Raw genomic sequence first — 15,653 nt, 5'->3', positions numbered from 1 at the left:
TTACGTCCAGCGATCTTTTGACAGAACCGCAAGTTTCAACTTCCATTGTTTCATGCAATGAACCTCGAAGCTCCACATCATAAGAGAAAGCTTGGACCTTGACCAGACCATTTTGTGAGCACACAGTGTTTAAGGGGTTTAATTTGCGTGTAGCACATGGAGGACTTGAATGGTCAAATCAGTTAAACACACAAATATTTACTTCACTGTGTATCTCAGAGGCAATTTTGCGATGTACCATTTACAATAGCTGTCCAAACAACGTTCTGTACAAAGTCCCTTTCAGCTCATGGGGGTGGGATGAGGAGAAAACAAATAGCCTCGACAACTGCAAGTAGCGGATTACTTCAATTCTCCGTCCTCAAATGAAGAATATTAGTTTACCTCCACGCGCGACCCCAATAAGTTTACGATTCGCCACCTAGAGCAATCAGAAGGGATTTTTCACCCTGTAGTGCCCCAGAGAATATGGCTGTTAGCAGTACAGATACAAAACTGCTGACCTGTCACGTGGTAAGGTACTTGAGCAGTCCAAGTAAGTATTTTATTGGACCAGCATTTTCAATTGATATACGTAAAAAATACTCTCCTCATCTGAGGTTCCTTACCCCAGTAACATTTTGGTAAACCTCCTCTAAATCCTTTCTAAAGCGTTTACTTCACTGCAGAAATGCTGTGCCCAAACCACACCACCTGAAGCCCAACCAGTATCCAAATGTCAGTTGTGCAGCACTCTCACCCGAGTCAAGACTCACTCCAAAGTACAAAGATCTTCCAGTGTAGAGCTGGGGGAGTGCTTCACTGTTGGAGGTGCAATCATTCAGCTATGTTGCAGCCCCATGTGAACTCTCGAGTGAATGTAAAAGATCCCGCAGCACTATTTCAAAAAGCAGTCATCAGTAGTGTCCTGCCAACATTTATCCCTCAATCAACATCCCACACAAAAAAAAGATACAATTGGTCATGACCACATGGTTGTTTGTGGGAGGCTACTGAGCACAAATTTATTGTCACATTTCTTAAAAAAAACAATACTTCATAAATTACTTCATGGGATGTAAAGCATTTTAGAGCTAGTCACGCTGGAAAGTGCATCATCAATCCAAGATTTTCTTGCTTTACAAAGTTCCAGCAATGATCACCTTACTTTTATATTCCATTTCCTTTAGTGAACTCGGCTAACCAATATACTTACTCTCCTCTGCCGCAGTGTATATTGTGCCAGGCAATTTGGGGTGGGCTTGTGCGGTTTTTGCAGCAATCACAACATTCGCGCCATCCTTGGCTGCCTTCAAGGCAATCGCTTTGCCAATGCCGCGACTGGCACCTGTGATGAAGAGAGTACGCCCTGCTAGTTTCCTAAATGGGATACAAAGGAAAGAGATTGATTAAAATTTTCAGTGAAGTTCTGAAATAAAACTAGGGAGAGACTAGTGACATTTGTTTTAAAAAAGCAAAAGACACCTCCCACCTTACTTCATTAATGCTTGCTGGAAATAGCACACCCTTCACTGTATTAATCTCCATCTTTCAGACATGAACCATTAGGATATAATTGTTAATGTCACCATCTATCACCATTGGAGGTGACAGCTGGTAACCAGAGCAGACTCAGAATTGTACCTGGAAACTTATAGTGATCCTGACGTTAAAGGTGCTACCTGACCAAAGAAAATGTCTCACCTATTAATTTCAAATTCACCTGCCCTACCGTTCACGAACACATCTGAGGTCATTTCCTTCATGATGTTTTGTGTCAACTTACTTTATAAGTATCAGCCTTAGAATTGATTCATTGTGTCTGAATTTCAAGTTGTTGCCACATTACATCTGCTTGTTTTGTTAAACCGTGTGTTTATTAAAAAACGGAGCTGAGTTTAGAAACAGGCCATTCAACTCAACTGGTTTATGCTGGAGTTTATGTTCCATATGAGTTTTTTTTGTCAACCTAGTGGTTAACCTTCAATTCCTTACTCCCTCATGTACTTAACCAGCTTCCTCTCACATACACTTTCACCCCAACTACCAACAAATCCAGCTCCTTTCGGGCGAGTGCACAATGTTCAAACCACTCCTCTGCCAAATAGTGACAGTACAGAGTTTCAAACAGCTTGTTCAGTATCTAAATATGTTGCACAAATCATGCAGGACTAAATTTTTTTCCTTCAGTTTTTGAAACTTCAAAGCTGACCTTTCCTAAAGGGAATAAGCGCAGTATCCATCAGCATTCATCACAGCTTCACTACCACAGAAGAGACAGTCAATATGGGATGGACCAACAAGCTCCCAAATCACCACACAATTTACAACTCTAGAGAGGAGCTTCCGTGAATTCTTCCAACTGCAAATCATAAGCTGACCTGAAGTTTCTAAAGCCCTTCCACTTCTGTTAATACAGTTTCAGATTTCCAGCATCCGCAGTTCTGTGTTTTATTACAGCAATGCACTTTGGACGTACAATAGTTTCACTGCTCGTTACCCCCTTCAAGTGGAGGGCAACCTTTTCCCTCTAACTGTTCAGAATGGATTGGGATTTTGTCTTCCCGAATTGGATGTGAGAAGTGAAGATAATGAAGTACAAATAGAACTCCCACTAAAAGCATTACATTTCATGCATTTGTGGAATGAGTTGGTTGTAACTCTGTGGCATTCACAGCATTTGGCGAGATGCTGCACAGATGCAAACAAAAAATGCGCATGACTACATTTCAAACTATTTCAATGTCAGACACATGAGCTAGAAATGGGAGTCATGCACCAACCGCTTGATAAGAGGGCACAGTGTATCCAGGGGGTGATTTTTTTTTGCTTGAGGTGAAAACAACGAGGAAGACAGCAAAAGAAAATCAGTAAACTTCTTCAAAAGACAAACGTGAAACTCTCAAAAGCAACATCTTGGAATTATACTAAAATATTCAATCATTGACCAGAAACAAAGCACAGGCTAACCAGATAAAATGCAATGAATTCTTACAGAGGTCTAAGGAATTATTTTGAGTTCAAAAACATCTTGTTTTCCGCCTTTTGCGTGGATCATTAATTATTTCATTTACATAACTCCTTTAACAATTTACATTATTATAGCACATGGAACACAGTAAAACATAACAAAGTGCATCACAGGAACATTATCAGACAAAACACAATGTTGAGTGACATAAGGGAACAAATTTTTGGCCAAAGAGATAGGGCTTAAGCAGGAATTAGTATGTATTAATTGTAGTAGAAGGGCAAAGATGATCAGGGAGAGAATGCCAGAGATTTGACCTTGGCAAAGGGAGGCAAAGCCAACAAATGGTGGAGAGTTATAGGTTTGGTGGGAGGTGAAGGTGTTTCAAGATGCTAGAAATGGAGGATCACAGATCTCAGAAGGCTGTAGGCCAACAGTGCAGGTTCAGTGCCTGTACCCACAGGCACCCTTCTCAACATAGCCCATGTGTGGTGACTCTCAGTTTAACATCATTACCAGTCACCTCTCTCTCTCACACACACAAGAGAGCAGCATATTTCATTATTTTTCTAAATGTTTTCTGCTAAAAATTTGTACTTAAGAATCTATACGTTGGTACTTAAGATAGCACTGTAAGTGATGACTTGCAAACTTTTCTAATTCTACTTCTTCTAATAATTCTACAGCCCTCTCGGATTACAACAATTCTCACTTTGCACATTACAGAGCTTAGGGTAGGGGCGGCCATGAAAATAAACAAGGACGAGTATTTGAAAAGTGATATGTTGAAGGAATGGTTTACAGATGCATCTTGCTCTTTCAAGGATGTCTCTAACCTAATGATTCAGGAAGATAGTTGCCCTTCATTCACTGACAGCCTTGCAGTAATGTGCGTAATATATACCAACAAATGTTGACAAGAATCCAGTAACAATATGAATTTTTAACCTCATAACATTCTAATCCCTTAAACAGCCCACGAGCAGCAAAAATGTTTTGAACTGAACAGAAATATTGGCAGCTTTTGGAGGAGGTAAGACAATGTCAGCTATCTGAAATATCCGTGAAGTACTCATGCAAGTTGTCAAGTTTGCATCTGGCTTCATAATGGATGTTTGTTTGACGTTAAAAATGAGGTAGGCCAAAATAACTTGACTGTAGCTCAATGTAAAACTCCCGCCTCCCAGTCAGAAAAGTGAATCCAAGTTTTATTCCAGAGCTTCTGAAAATTGAGGATGAGATCCCCACAGAGGGAGTTGCCAGTTTTCAGACGAGGTACTGAATTTTCTTTCTCAAATCACTGGAAAAGAGCTTAGTGCATTTTTGGAGTGACTACAAAAGGAGTTCAACCAAGTATCTTGGTTAATATTTATAGCTCAAGAAACATTATTCAGAATTAGATGAGAATTAGGTTTAAAAAGTTACAAATGAAGAGGAGTACAGTGAAAACTGTCGCCAACACGTGGTGCCATCTTCGGCACAAAGTACCTAGGTACCAAGGTTAGGTATGAAAAAATAGAGAAAATGAAGAAAAAAAAGTTCCACTACATCACAGATATACATAGTATAAGTTAGGAAAATAAGAAATAAATCTAAAAAGTAGACAATACAGTCTATAAGGGCTTCTACATAGTCTGATGGGGCTGCACTGGTTCCTGACTAGTAGCCATCTTCACTCCGAGCCTGCTGCCCATTCTCGCTCAGCTCCAAGCCTGGTGGTTGCCGTTCCCGCTCCAAGCCTCTGGCTATCCCTGCTCCGCTCCGGGCTGCTAACAGAAGAAGAAGAACTCAGAAGAGAAAAAAAAACTCGAAAGAAGAAAAGGAACAGATGGAGCATCCTACTCCACTGCCATCCTGGAAGGATTTTTTCCATTATTTAGTCATGATCGAATACCTGTGTGAGAGAGATGCTGTCCATATTTTGGAGATGCTAAACGAATGGGCACCTGACCTTCGAAAATGTGAGAGCCATACAGCACAGAAACAGGCACTTCGGCCCAATTTGTGTTTGTTGTACTGCAGCTAAAGAGCACCTTGAAAAGAGTTCCATCAATTTGAGAATGCAAAATTTTAATCCCCCAAAAAAGAAAAAAGTTGAATCTTTGGAAAATTAAAGCTAACATGCAAAAATCATTTTAATGCATGACGAAGGATTAAAAATGCATGTAGAAACGACAGCCCAACAAACCAAGAACACTATCTTTAAGAATCAGAAATGAGTAACAGAACCAGAGTCAAAAAGAAAGAAAACTTATGAAATACTTGTCAACGATAGCTAAGAATTCCAAGTGTTTTACAGCAACTTGAGTACTTCTGAAGAGTATTCTTGTAGGAAAAATAGAAGACAAATTACTGACCACAAACTCCCAGAAACAATGACATGATAATGACAAGATAATCTCTGTATTTTGTGATGGTTATAAATATTGTCTGGGACAACAGGAAGAATCTACCTGCTCTTCTTCAAAACAGTGACATGGGATTGCCTATGATCAGCTGAGAGAGCAGACTGTGCTTCAGTTTTACATCCCATCCAGGGGCAGCACCTCTGACAGTGCAGCATTTCCTCAGTACTGCACTTTCTGTGTTTTTCTGTTCAAACCCTGGAGTGCATCTTAAATGACAACATATGAAGGTTACAGTTGTCGCCTAGTTTGCATCTGGCAGGAATGTCTGAAAACAAATACACCTTGAGAACACATGATGGCTATACACTAATTGAAGCAAAAATTGTGTGTTAACTTGGTTGACTGATACACATTTGCAGAAAACAACTGGCAGTGTCCCTAACCTCTGGGCCAGAAGATCCAAGTTCAAGTCCCACCTGCCCCAGAGGTATGTCACAATGTTTCCAAACAGATTGATATAACAGATTGTTATGGGTTCATCAGTGGTTAGCACTGCTGAATCACAATGCCAGGAGACCTGGGTTCGATTCTACCCTCAGGCAACTGTGTGGAGTTTGCACGGGTTTCCTCTGGGTGCTCTGGTCTCCTCCCACAGTCCAAACATGAGCAGGTTAGGTGGATTGGCCATGCTAAATTGTCCCATAGGGTCCAGGGCCATGTAATCTAGGGGAATTAGCCATAGGAAATGTAGAACTGCAGCGAGGGGGTAAGGGACGGTGGACCTGTGTGGGATACTCTTTGGAGGCACTAGTGTGGACTCGATGGGCCAAGTAGCCTGCTTCCACACTGTAGGGATTCTATGATTCTATGAAAAGTAATTACATGGAGAACAACTAGACTGTGGGATTAACAAGGTGTGGAGCTGGACGAACACAACAGGCCAGGCAGCATCAAAGAAGGAGCGTCTGCATCTGACTAACATTTAATGTCTGGTATGTAACAGTGAGGGCTGTCTCACAATGTTGGGGGATATGGCGAAAAATCTGATGGAGTTTCATCCAACGAAAACTTACAAGTAGCCTACACTATATGTCATGAAAGGTATAGATTTAACAGTGAAGTGGGCGCTGTGTTTCATGTTGCATTCAGTAAACATTATCGCATTGGCATTTACCAGAGTGCAATGTTAATTACATAGGGGTAGCAAGGAGTTGGGGGGGGTGGGTGTGGGAGGGAGGTTGCTTTGTTGACTATAGTACTCACGTGTACAACAGCTTAAGAAAGCTCTCAATATCAAATCTTCACCAACCCAGCAAGTCAACTTTTTAAAATCAGTCTGACGTCAACCTAGTATTTTACATCATCTTGTGTAGCATGAAATGGGCTAAACATTATCCCAGCAGTCTGTCTTGTTTGCACTTCTCTGTGAAAGATGGAACATGCAGCAGGGAAATCAGTAAAATTGAAGTCCTGTTCTGAGGATTAGTGTTACACCTAACAAACTAATGATGACTGCAGTCTTTGCTTCACTGACTTGGAATGAGTCAGTAAACTGGCTAGCCAGGTAGGGTGAAATAAACCTGAGCAGAGGTTACGTCAGTCTCACCAGCTCCACACTCCTGAAAACTGAACTTCACATGGTTACAACCCACTGAACAGTAAACAAGACTCACCATGGGACTGCACAACTCTGACTGCCAAAATGAGGTATAGTTTACGTGGCTCAAAAGGAATACTTTACTGTTGCTCACCAACTACAGACTGGAGTTCTGGCCACATGCTTCATATTGCAAAGTGAAAAGCTAACTCATTATTCAGTAAGTTTAGACTGGATTTGCCGACACACTGATGATAACACAAAGGACCCTCCTGTTTGGTTTGTCATACACCAGATCAGACAATGCTACCCATAAGACCACCAGAAAGAGGAGCAGAATTAGGCCATTCGGCTCATCCAGTCTGTACCGCCATTCAATCATGGCTGCTATTTTTTCTCAACCCCATTCACCTGCCTTCTCCCCTTTTTGAATCAGTAACAAAGAGGATTGATGAGGGCAGAGTAGTGAATGTAATTTTTATGGACATCAGGAAGGCACTTGACAAGGTTCCTCATGATAAACTGGTTAACAAGGTCAGGTCACATGGAATATAGGGAGAACCTATAGGGATAGAGAACTTGTTCACAGGTAGAAGGCAGAGGGCAGTGGTGGAAGTTTACTTTTCAGACCGGAGGCTTGCAACCAGCAGTGTGCCACAAGCAGGGTCCACCGCTTTTTGTCATAAAATGGTTTGGATATGAACATAGGATGTATGGTTGATAAGTTTGCAGATGACACTAAAATTGGAGGTGTAATGGAGAGCGAAGCAGGTTACCACAGAGTACAATGGGATCTTGATCAGATGGGTTAGTGTGTCAATGAGTAGCAGATAGAGTTTCATTTACATAAATATGAAGTGCTGCATTTTGGAAAGGCAAATCAGGGCAAAACTTATACACTTCATGGTCAGGTCCTGGGGAGTATGGTTGAACAAAGACACCTTGGGGTGCAGGTTCATAGTTCCTTGAAAGTGGAGTCACAGGGAGATAGGATGTGAAGAAGGCGTTTGTTACCTTTGCCTTTATTGGTCAGTACATGGAGTATAAGAATTGAGAGGTCATGTTGTGGCTGTACAGGACATCGGTTAGGCCATTCTTGGAGTGTTGTTTGCAATTCTGGTATCCCTCCTATAAAAAGGATGTTATGAAACTAGAAAGGGTTCAGAAAAGATTTACAAGGATGCTATCAGGGTTGGAGAGTTTGAGCTCAAAGGGAGAGGCTGAATAGGCTGGGGCAATTTTCCCTGGAGCATTGGAGGCTGAAGACTGGCCTTATAGAAGTCTATAAAACCATGAGAGGCATGGATAAGGTAAATAGATAGGGCGGCGGACTCCAAAACTAGGCGGCATAGGTTTAAGGCAACAGGGAGAGGTTTAAAAGAGGCCCAAGGGGCAACTTGTTCATGCAGAGGGTGATGTGTATATGGAATAAGCTGCCAGAGGAAGTGGTGGAGGCTGGTATACTCACAACATTTAAAAGGCATCTGCCTGGGTATATGAATAGGAAGGGTTTAGAGGGATAGGAGCCAAATGCTGGCAAATGGGACTAGATTCATAGAAGATATCTGGCAGCACGGACAAGTTGTTCCAAAGGGTCTGTCTCTGTGCTGTATACTTCTATGACTCTAAACTTTGATCCCCTTCCTAATCAAGAACCCATATCGGTCTTAAAAAGCGTTCGATGACTTGGTCTCCACAGCCGTCTGCAACAAGGACCTCCACAGATTCCCCACCCTCTGGCAGAAGAAATTCCTCATCTCTGATCTAAATTTCCCTTCCCTCCGAGGCTGGGCCCTCGGGTCGAGTCTTTCCTACCAGTGAGAAGATCTTCTCTATGTTCACTCTATCCAGGCCTCCCAGTATTCTGTATGTAGCGAGGAGATGCCTCCTCCTCCTCCTTCTAAAATCGATTGAGTACAGACCCACGGTCCTCAACAGCACTTCATGTGACACAGTCTTCATTCCCAGCCACATCCCATAAATCTCCAAGGCCAGCATAAAATTCCTTACATATGGGGCGCAAAATGCACACAATATTCCCAACATAATCTGACCAGAGCCCGCCAAAACCTCAGCAATACTTCGCTGGTCTTGTATTCTATCCCTCTCAAGCTGAATGCTAACATTGTATTTGCCTGCCTAACTACCAACCAAACCATTATGTTCACCAGAAGAGAATTCTGAACTAGAGCTTCCAAGTTCCTTTGTGTTTCAGATTTCCAAAGCCTTTCCACATTTAGAAGGGAGTCTACATGTCTATTTTTCTAACCAAGGTGCATAATCTCACACTTTCAAACATTATATTCTATCTTCCACTTGTTTGCCCACTGTCCTGCTTGTCCAATTCCTTCTGCAGCTTTCTCACTTCTTCAACACTATCTGTCCATCTACCTTTCTTTGTGTCATCTGCAAACTGAGCAACAATATCAAAAAAAACTAAGAATGCTGCATGTTGGAAGTTGAACCTGAAACGTTAACTCTGCTTCCTCTCCACAAATGCAGCCAGACTTACAATTTATGCTTTTGTTTAGCAACAATATCCTCAGTTTCTTCATCCAGACCATTAATGTATAGTGTGAATATTACTAGTTACTGGCTGCCATCCTGAAAAAGAACCCTTTGACCCCATGCTCCGCTTTCATAGAATTAGAGAATCCCTACAGTGTGGAAACAGGCCCTTCAGCCCAACAAGTCCACAATGAACCTCAGGACATCCACCCAGACCCGTCCCCCTATAACCCACCTAATCTACACCTCCCCAAACACTACAGGCAATTTAGAATGGCCAATCCACCTGACCTGCACATCTTTGGACTGTGGGAGGAAACTTGAGCACCCGGAGGAAACCCACACAGACACGGGGAGAATATGCAAACACCACACAGACAGTCAACCGAGGCTGGAATCGAAACCAGGGTCCCTGGCGCTGTGAGGCAGCAGTGCTAACCACTGTGCCACCATGCCGCAGGGCTCGTCACTCACTTCACCAAGAAGAAGGCTATACCTAGATTGGAACTCGGAGCACAGGGTTGAAAACCCAGCATGCTCATCATTACACCATGGCACTCAGAGCCAAGTCAGGCAATTCTTTCTGCCAGTCAGGCAATCCTTTATCCACGGCAGTATCTTGACCTGCACAGCATGGGCTCTTCTCTTACCTAGCAGCCTCCTCTATGGCACCTTGTCAAAGACTTTCTGTAAATCCAAGTAGATCACGTCCGCTGGCTCTTCTTTGTCTAACTTGCTCGTTACTTCCTCAAAGAGTTCTGACAGATTTGCCAAGCATGACCTCCCGTTCGTGAAGCTGTGCTGACTCAGCCCCATTTTACCATGCATTTCCAATTACTCTGCAATCTTGTCCTTCATGATGGCCTGGAAGATCTTTCCAATAACCAAAGTAAGGCTAACCGACCTCTAATTTCCCATCTTCTGTCTCCCTCCCTTCTGAAACAGGGCTGTTACTTTAGCCATTTTCCAATCCAGACCTCTGGGACCTCCTAATTTCTGAAAATAAAAAATCATCTCCACAATCTCTTCAGCTATCCCCTTGAGGGCCTTGGGGTGTAATTCATCCACTCTAGTTAACTTATCCACTTCTGGAACTTTCAGCCTCTTCAGCATCATCTCCTTAGTAATGAACAAGTTCTCAATTCAATGCTACTATTATCAGATAATGTGTTAAGGTAAAGAGAAAAAAAAAGTGAATTAAACTGAGAAGGCCTTTAGTTAACAGGGTCAAATGGTAAAATCTGTATTATCCTCTAAACATCACTACCCTAAGTAAATTACAAGGATCCTTTACTCCAGACCAAGACAGCTACAATTGGCCAATATCCAACAATGGGCACTGAGAGATCTCTGTGTTCCTCTGCAAGGAACACAAGATTAGCATCCAGGTGCAGCAAGTAATTAGAAAGGCAAGTGGAATTTTGGGTTTTATTTCTAGGGGTTTGGAGTTTAAAAATAGCTAAGTCTTGACCAACGTGTTAGTGAGGCCATACATGGTATACAGTTTTGATCCTGGCTTTTAAGAAAGGTTATGATGGCATTGGATGCAGTTCAAAAAGAAACACTAAGCTGATTCCTGAGATAAATAGATTGACTCATCAAAAACACCTTTAGGCCTTTACTAATTCGAGTTTGGAAGAATGAGAGGTCATCTCATTAAACATAGAAGAATCTAAAGGGGCTTGGCAGGGTAGATATTGAGAAGATGACTTCAGAAGTAGGGAATCTCAAACTGAAGGACACAGTTACAGAATAAGAAGACACTCATTTAAAGCCGAAATGTGAAGGAATTTCTTCTCCCAGAGACTTGTGCATTCTCTATCCAACAGAGAGTTGTGGAGGCTAAAGCGCTGGAGGTATTTAAAGGAGGAGGTAGATAGCTTTTTGAAGTATTAAGAAGTTGGGAGCAAGTAGAAGCTAGCACAATTCAGGCCTAGGGCAGATCAGTCATGACTTTATTAAATGGTGGGGCAGGTTTGAATATCCAAATGGTTACTTCTGCTCTAATATCCTATGTTCTAAATCTAGCATCCTCCCACATACACCAAAGACTTCACCAATGTTCTTGACAAGTGATATTAAACCCCGACTCTGTTCATGAATAAAATGTAAGCTTGTACCACACTGCCGCAAGTAAAAACTTTGAAGAAAATTTTTTTTTAAATTTTCTTTGAACACTGTTATTTCTCAGTGGTAAAAATACTGATGTACACATCAGAGACAATATGAATGGAGACCAGTAGTCATGTGCTGGGACCTTTAACAATATATCCTATCGGAGTGGATAATCCCACCCATCAATGCTCCCCACGCTTTGAGTTCCAAAGTTTCCTGCACCTTTCTGCTTCTCCACTTGGCTCTCCTCAAAACCATTCGTTCTAATAAAACTTGGGTTATCCGTCCAAACATCACCTTACAGAGCTCAGTGACATATTTTGTTTCATAAATCGCCCTTGGAATGTTCTGTTACATGAACAAAGAGCCATATAAATAACATGATGTTGCAACTTCAACTAACCTTGATGTACACACTTGAATGTTCTCTACTCCCTCTGTTTGTGTTTTATGTTATAAAAAGGAACGGTACCAAGAGAATTCAATGTCCTACATGGTGGCAATCCAATTGCAACTGTCTCCACAGTCTCAAATTTTAATCTACCACCTCACTATAGCACACTTGTGGCCAATAGCAAGGAGTGGTACAGTACAGCATATTGGTAACCCTGCGATTAAGCTCAGAAATCTCTTGGTTTAAACCGAATGTTCCTCCAAGTAATTTAGGTCAAATGACGAATGATCTTTAGAGCTAGTACTGCTTTATTGACAACTAATATTGTTCTTGATCAAATGCTTCCTCCTGGTATGAACTGGGGAAGGAATCCATTACTGCCTACATTTTCCCTCCAATTTCTCTAGCCACTGCACAGTTCTCCAATGGCTGTGCATGGCAGCGGCCGGAGAAAGCAGAAGTGAACACGTTGGTCAGTCAGTAACAGTACAGTGCTTGAATGAACTTTTATTACTGCTCACACTGAAGGGTTACCCTCCACTTTTTGTCAGGCAGATTTTGCATCCAGGTAGCCTCCAAAATCTTTCAAGCCTTCAAATGATTCTGACTGAGGTCCACAAAATTGTGATGGGCACAGATTGGTTTAGTGGCAATAAACTTTTCCCCTTATTCGTGGGGTCAATTACGATAAGCAGAATGGGCATGGTCAGCCAAAGGGCCTTTTCTCATACTGTCACACTCCATAACTCTATCATTGCACTTCCCAAATTTTAGCCTCTTGCACATGCACAGTTCTGATTACTGGAATTTTCTTCTTATTCAGGGGATGAAGCCGTTGCTGCCTAGGCCAGCATTTGTTGCCCATCCCTATTTACCCAGAAGGCAAGTAAGAGTCAACCGCATTGCTGTAGTCTGGAGTCAGGTGTGAGCCAGACCAGGTAAGGATGGCGGTTACCTTCCCTAAAAAGGGCATTAGTAAACCAGATGGGATTTCCCAATAATTGACAATAGATTCACAGTCATCATTAGATTGTCATCTCCAGACTATTTATTGAATTCCAGTTTCAACATTTGCCACGGCAGGATTTGAACCCAGATCTCCAGAACATGAACTGGGTCTCTGGATTAACATTCCAGCAATAATACCACAAGGCTATTGCCGCAATGTTGTGCCTTCAGCAGGTTAACTGCTTAGAGTTGTGCAAGTCTCTCCCTAAACCCAAAGAAAAGAAAGATTATCCGGGGTGGGATTAGACAGCCATGGCTGACAAAGGAAGTCAGGAAATATATCAAAGAAAAAAGAGACAGCCTATAAAGTGGCCAAGAGCACTGGGAAATCAGAAGATTGGGAAGGCTACAAAAACAGACCGAGGATAACAAAGAGAGCAATAAGGAAGGAGAGGATCAAATATGAAGGTAGGCTAGCTAGTAATATTAGAAATGATAGTAAAAGCTTCTTTCGATACAAAAGAAACAAATGAGACACAAAAGTAGATTTTGGGCCGCTCCAAATTGATGCTGGAAGGCTAGTGATGGGAGATAAGGAAATAGCTGAAGAACTTAATAAGTACTTTGCGTTAGTCTTCACAGTGGAAGATATGAGTAGTATGCCAACAGTTAGGGAGAGCCAGGGGGCAGAGTTGAGTACAGTAGGCATTACAAAAGAGAAAAAGTGCCAAAAAAGCTAAAGGGTCTAAAAATTGATAAATCTCCTGGCCCCAATGGGCTACATCCTACAGTTCTGAGGGAGGTGGCTGAGGAAATAACGGAGGCTTCGTTCGTGATCTTTCAAAAGTCACTGTAGTCAGGGAAAGTCCCAGACGATTGGAAAATTGCTGTTTTAACTCCCTTGTTTAAGAAAGGATCAAGGCAAAAGATGGAAAATTATAGGGTGATTAGCTTAACCTCGGTAGTTGAGGTTCTAGAATCCATTGTCAAGGATGAGATTTCTAAATTCTTGGAAGTGCAGGGTCAGATTAAAACAAGTCAGCATGGTTTTAGTAAGGGGAGGTCGTGCCTGACAAACCTGTTCGAATTCTTTGAAGAGATAACAAGTATGTTAGACCAGGGAAACCCAGTAGATGTTATCTGTCTAGACTTCCAAAAGGCCTTTGATACAGTGCCTCACGGGAAGCTGCTGAGCAAGGTGAGGGCCCATGGTGTTCGAGGTGAGCTACTGGCTTGGATTGAGGATTGCCTGTCTGACAGAAGGCAGAGAGTTGGGATAAAAGGCTCTTTTTCGGAATGGCAAGCGGTGATGAGTGGTGTACCGCAGGGTTCAGTGTTGGGGCCGCAGCTGTTCACCTTGTATATTAATGATCTGGATGAAGGGACCGGGGGCATTCTGGCGAAGTTTGCCAATGATACAAAAATAGGTGGACGGGCAGGTAGTACTGAGGAGGTAGGGAAGCTGCAGAAAGATTTAGACAGTTTAGGAGAGTGGTCCAGGAAATGGCTGATGAAATTCAATGTGAGTAAATGTGAGGTTTTGCACTTTGGAAAAATGAATACAGGCATGGACTATTTTCTAAACGGTGAGAAAATTCACAAATCAGATGTGCAAAGGGATCTGGGAGTGTTGGTCCAGGATTCTCTAAAGGTTAACTTGCAGGTAGAGTCCATAATTAAGAAAGCGAATGTAATGTTGTCGTTTATCTCAAGAGGGTTGGAATATAAAAGCAGCGATGTGCTTCTGAGGCTTTATAAGGCTCTAGTTAAGCCGCATTTAGAATACTGTGTCCAATTTTGGGCTCTACACCTCAAGAAGGACATACTAGCCCTGGAGCTTGTCCAGCAGAGATTCACACGGACGATCCCTGCAATGGTAGGTTTAAAGTATGATGAACGGCTAAGGATCCTGGGATTGTACTCATTAGAGTTTAGAAAGTTGAGGGGGATCTAATAGAAACTTACAAGATAATGTATGATTTAGAAGGGGTGGACGCTAGAAAGTTGTTTCCGTTTGGCGGGGAGACTAGGACCCGTGGGCACAGCCTTAAAATTAGAGGGGGTAAATTTAAAACAGAAATGAGACAACATTTCTTCAGCCAGAGAGTGGTGGGCTTGTGGAATTCATTGCCACAGAGTGCAGTGGAGGCCGGGACGTTGGACGCCTTCAAGGCAGAGATCGACAAATTCTTGATCTCAAAAGGAATCAAGGGCTACAGGGAGAGTGCAGGGAAGTGGTGTTGAAATGCCCATCAGCCATGATTTAAATGGCGGAGTGGACTTGATGGACCGAATGGCCTCACTTTCACTCCTATGTCTTATGGTCTATGGTCTAAACCCCTTATATCTCAACCAACTCACTCTTCATTTAAGACAGCACTTAATACCTAAATATTCCACCAAGCTTGGGTCACTTGCACCAATATCTCTTTCTCAACTTGTTATCATATTTGGCTTGATAACATTCCAATGAGGAGTCTTTGGAAAGTTCGAACTACATTAAAATGTACTAAAGGATGCAAGTTGTTGTTATATGGCTGCAATATAGTGATGTTTCATAGAAGACTGCAAGCTTAGGCACTCACTATTCTACATTACCACACGCCGTGGTTTCTTGCAATTAATCAATCGTCCTTGTATTTTTGTGGAATAACTTCTGTCGGCCCTCAACTTCAGACCATTGAGCAGGCCAACGAAATGTGGAAAACATTTGAAATGATAATTAATCTCTATGGTCTGACAACGTAATTTTAAAAAGACTTACAGAAAGAACCCTCAGTGCCTCAGCAAATT

The 15,653-nt window shown here is 42.2% G+C and overlaps 1 protein-coding gene across 2 annotated transcripts in view; it reads right to left on the bottom strand.

Moving 5' to 3' along the window:
• The window catches only part of hsdl2 (hydroxysteroid dehydrogenase like 2), a 127,904-nt gene that overhangs the window by 101,930 nt on the left and 10,321 nt on the right, over nucleotides 1–15,653 (bottom strand). For both annotated transcript variants that reach the window (XM_048527217.2, XM_048527216.2), the window contains exon 2: nucleotides 1,196–1,359. In XM_048527217.2, the coding sequence (XP_048383174.1) occupies nucleotides 1,196–1,359 (164 nt within the window). The remainder of the gene's footprint in view (nucleotides 1–1,195; nucleotides 1,360–15,653) is intronic.

Source organism: Stegostoma tigrinum, chromosome 3 (genome assembly GCF_030684315.1).
Source record: "Stegostoma tigrinum isolate sSteTig4 chromosome 3, sSteTig4.hap1, whole genome shotgun sequence".
NCBI lineage: Eukaryota > Metazoa > Chordata > Chondrichthyes > Orectolobiformes > Stegostomatidae > Stegostoma > Stegostoma tigrinum.
The sequence above is the reverse complement of the archived record's forward strand: the minus strand, read 5'-3'. Positions and strand labels throughout refer to the sequence as shown.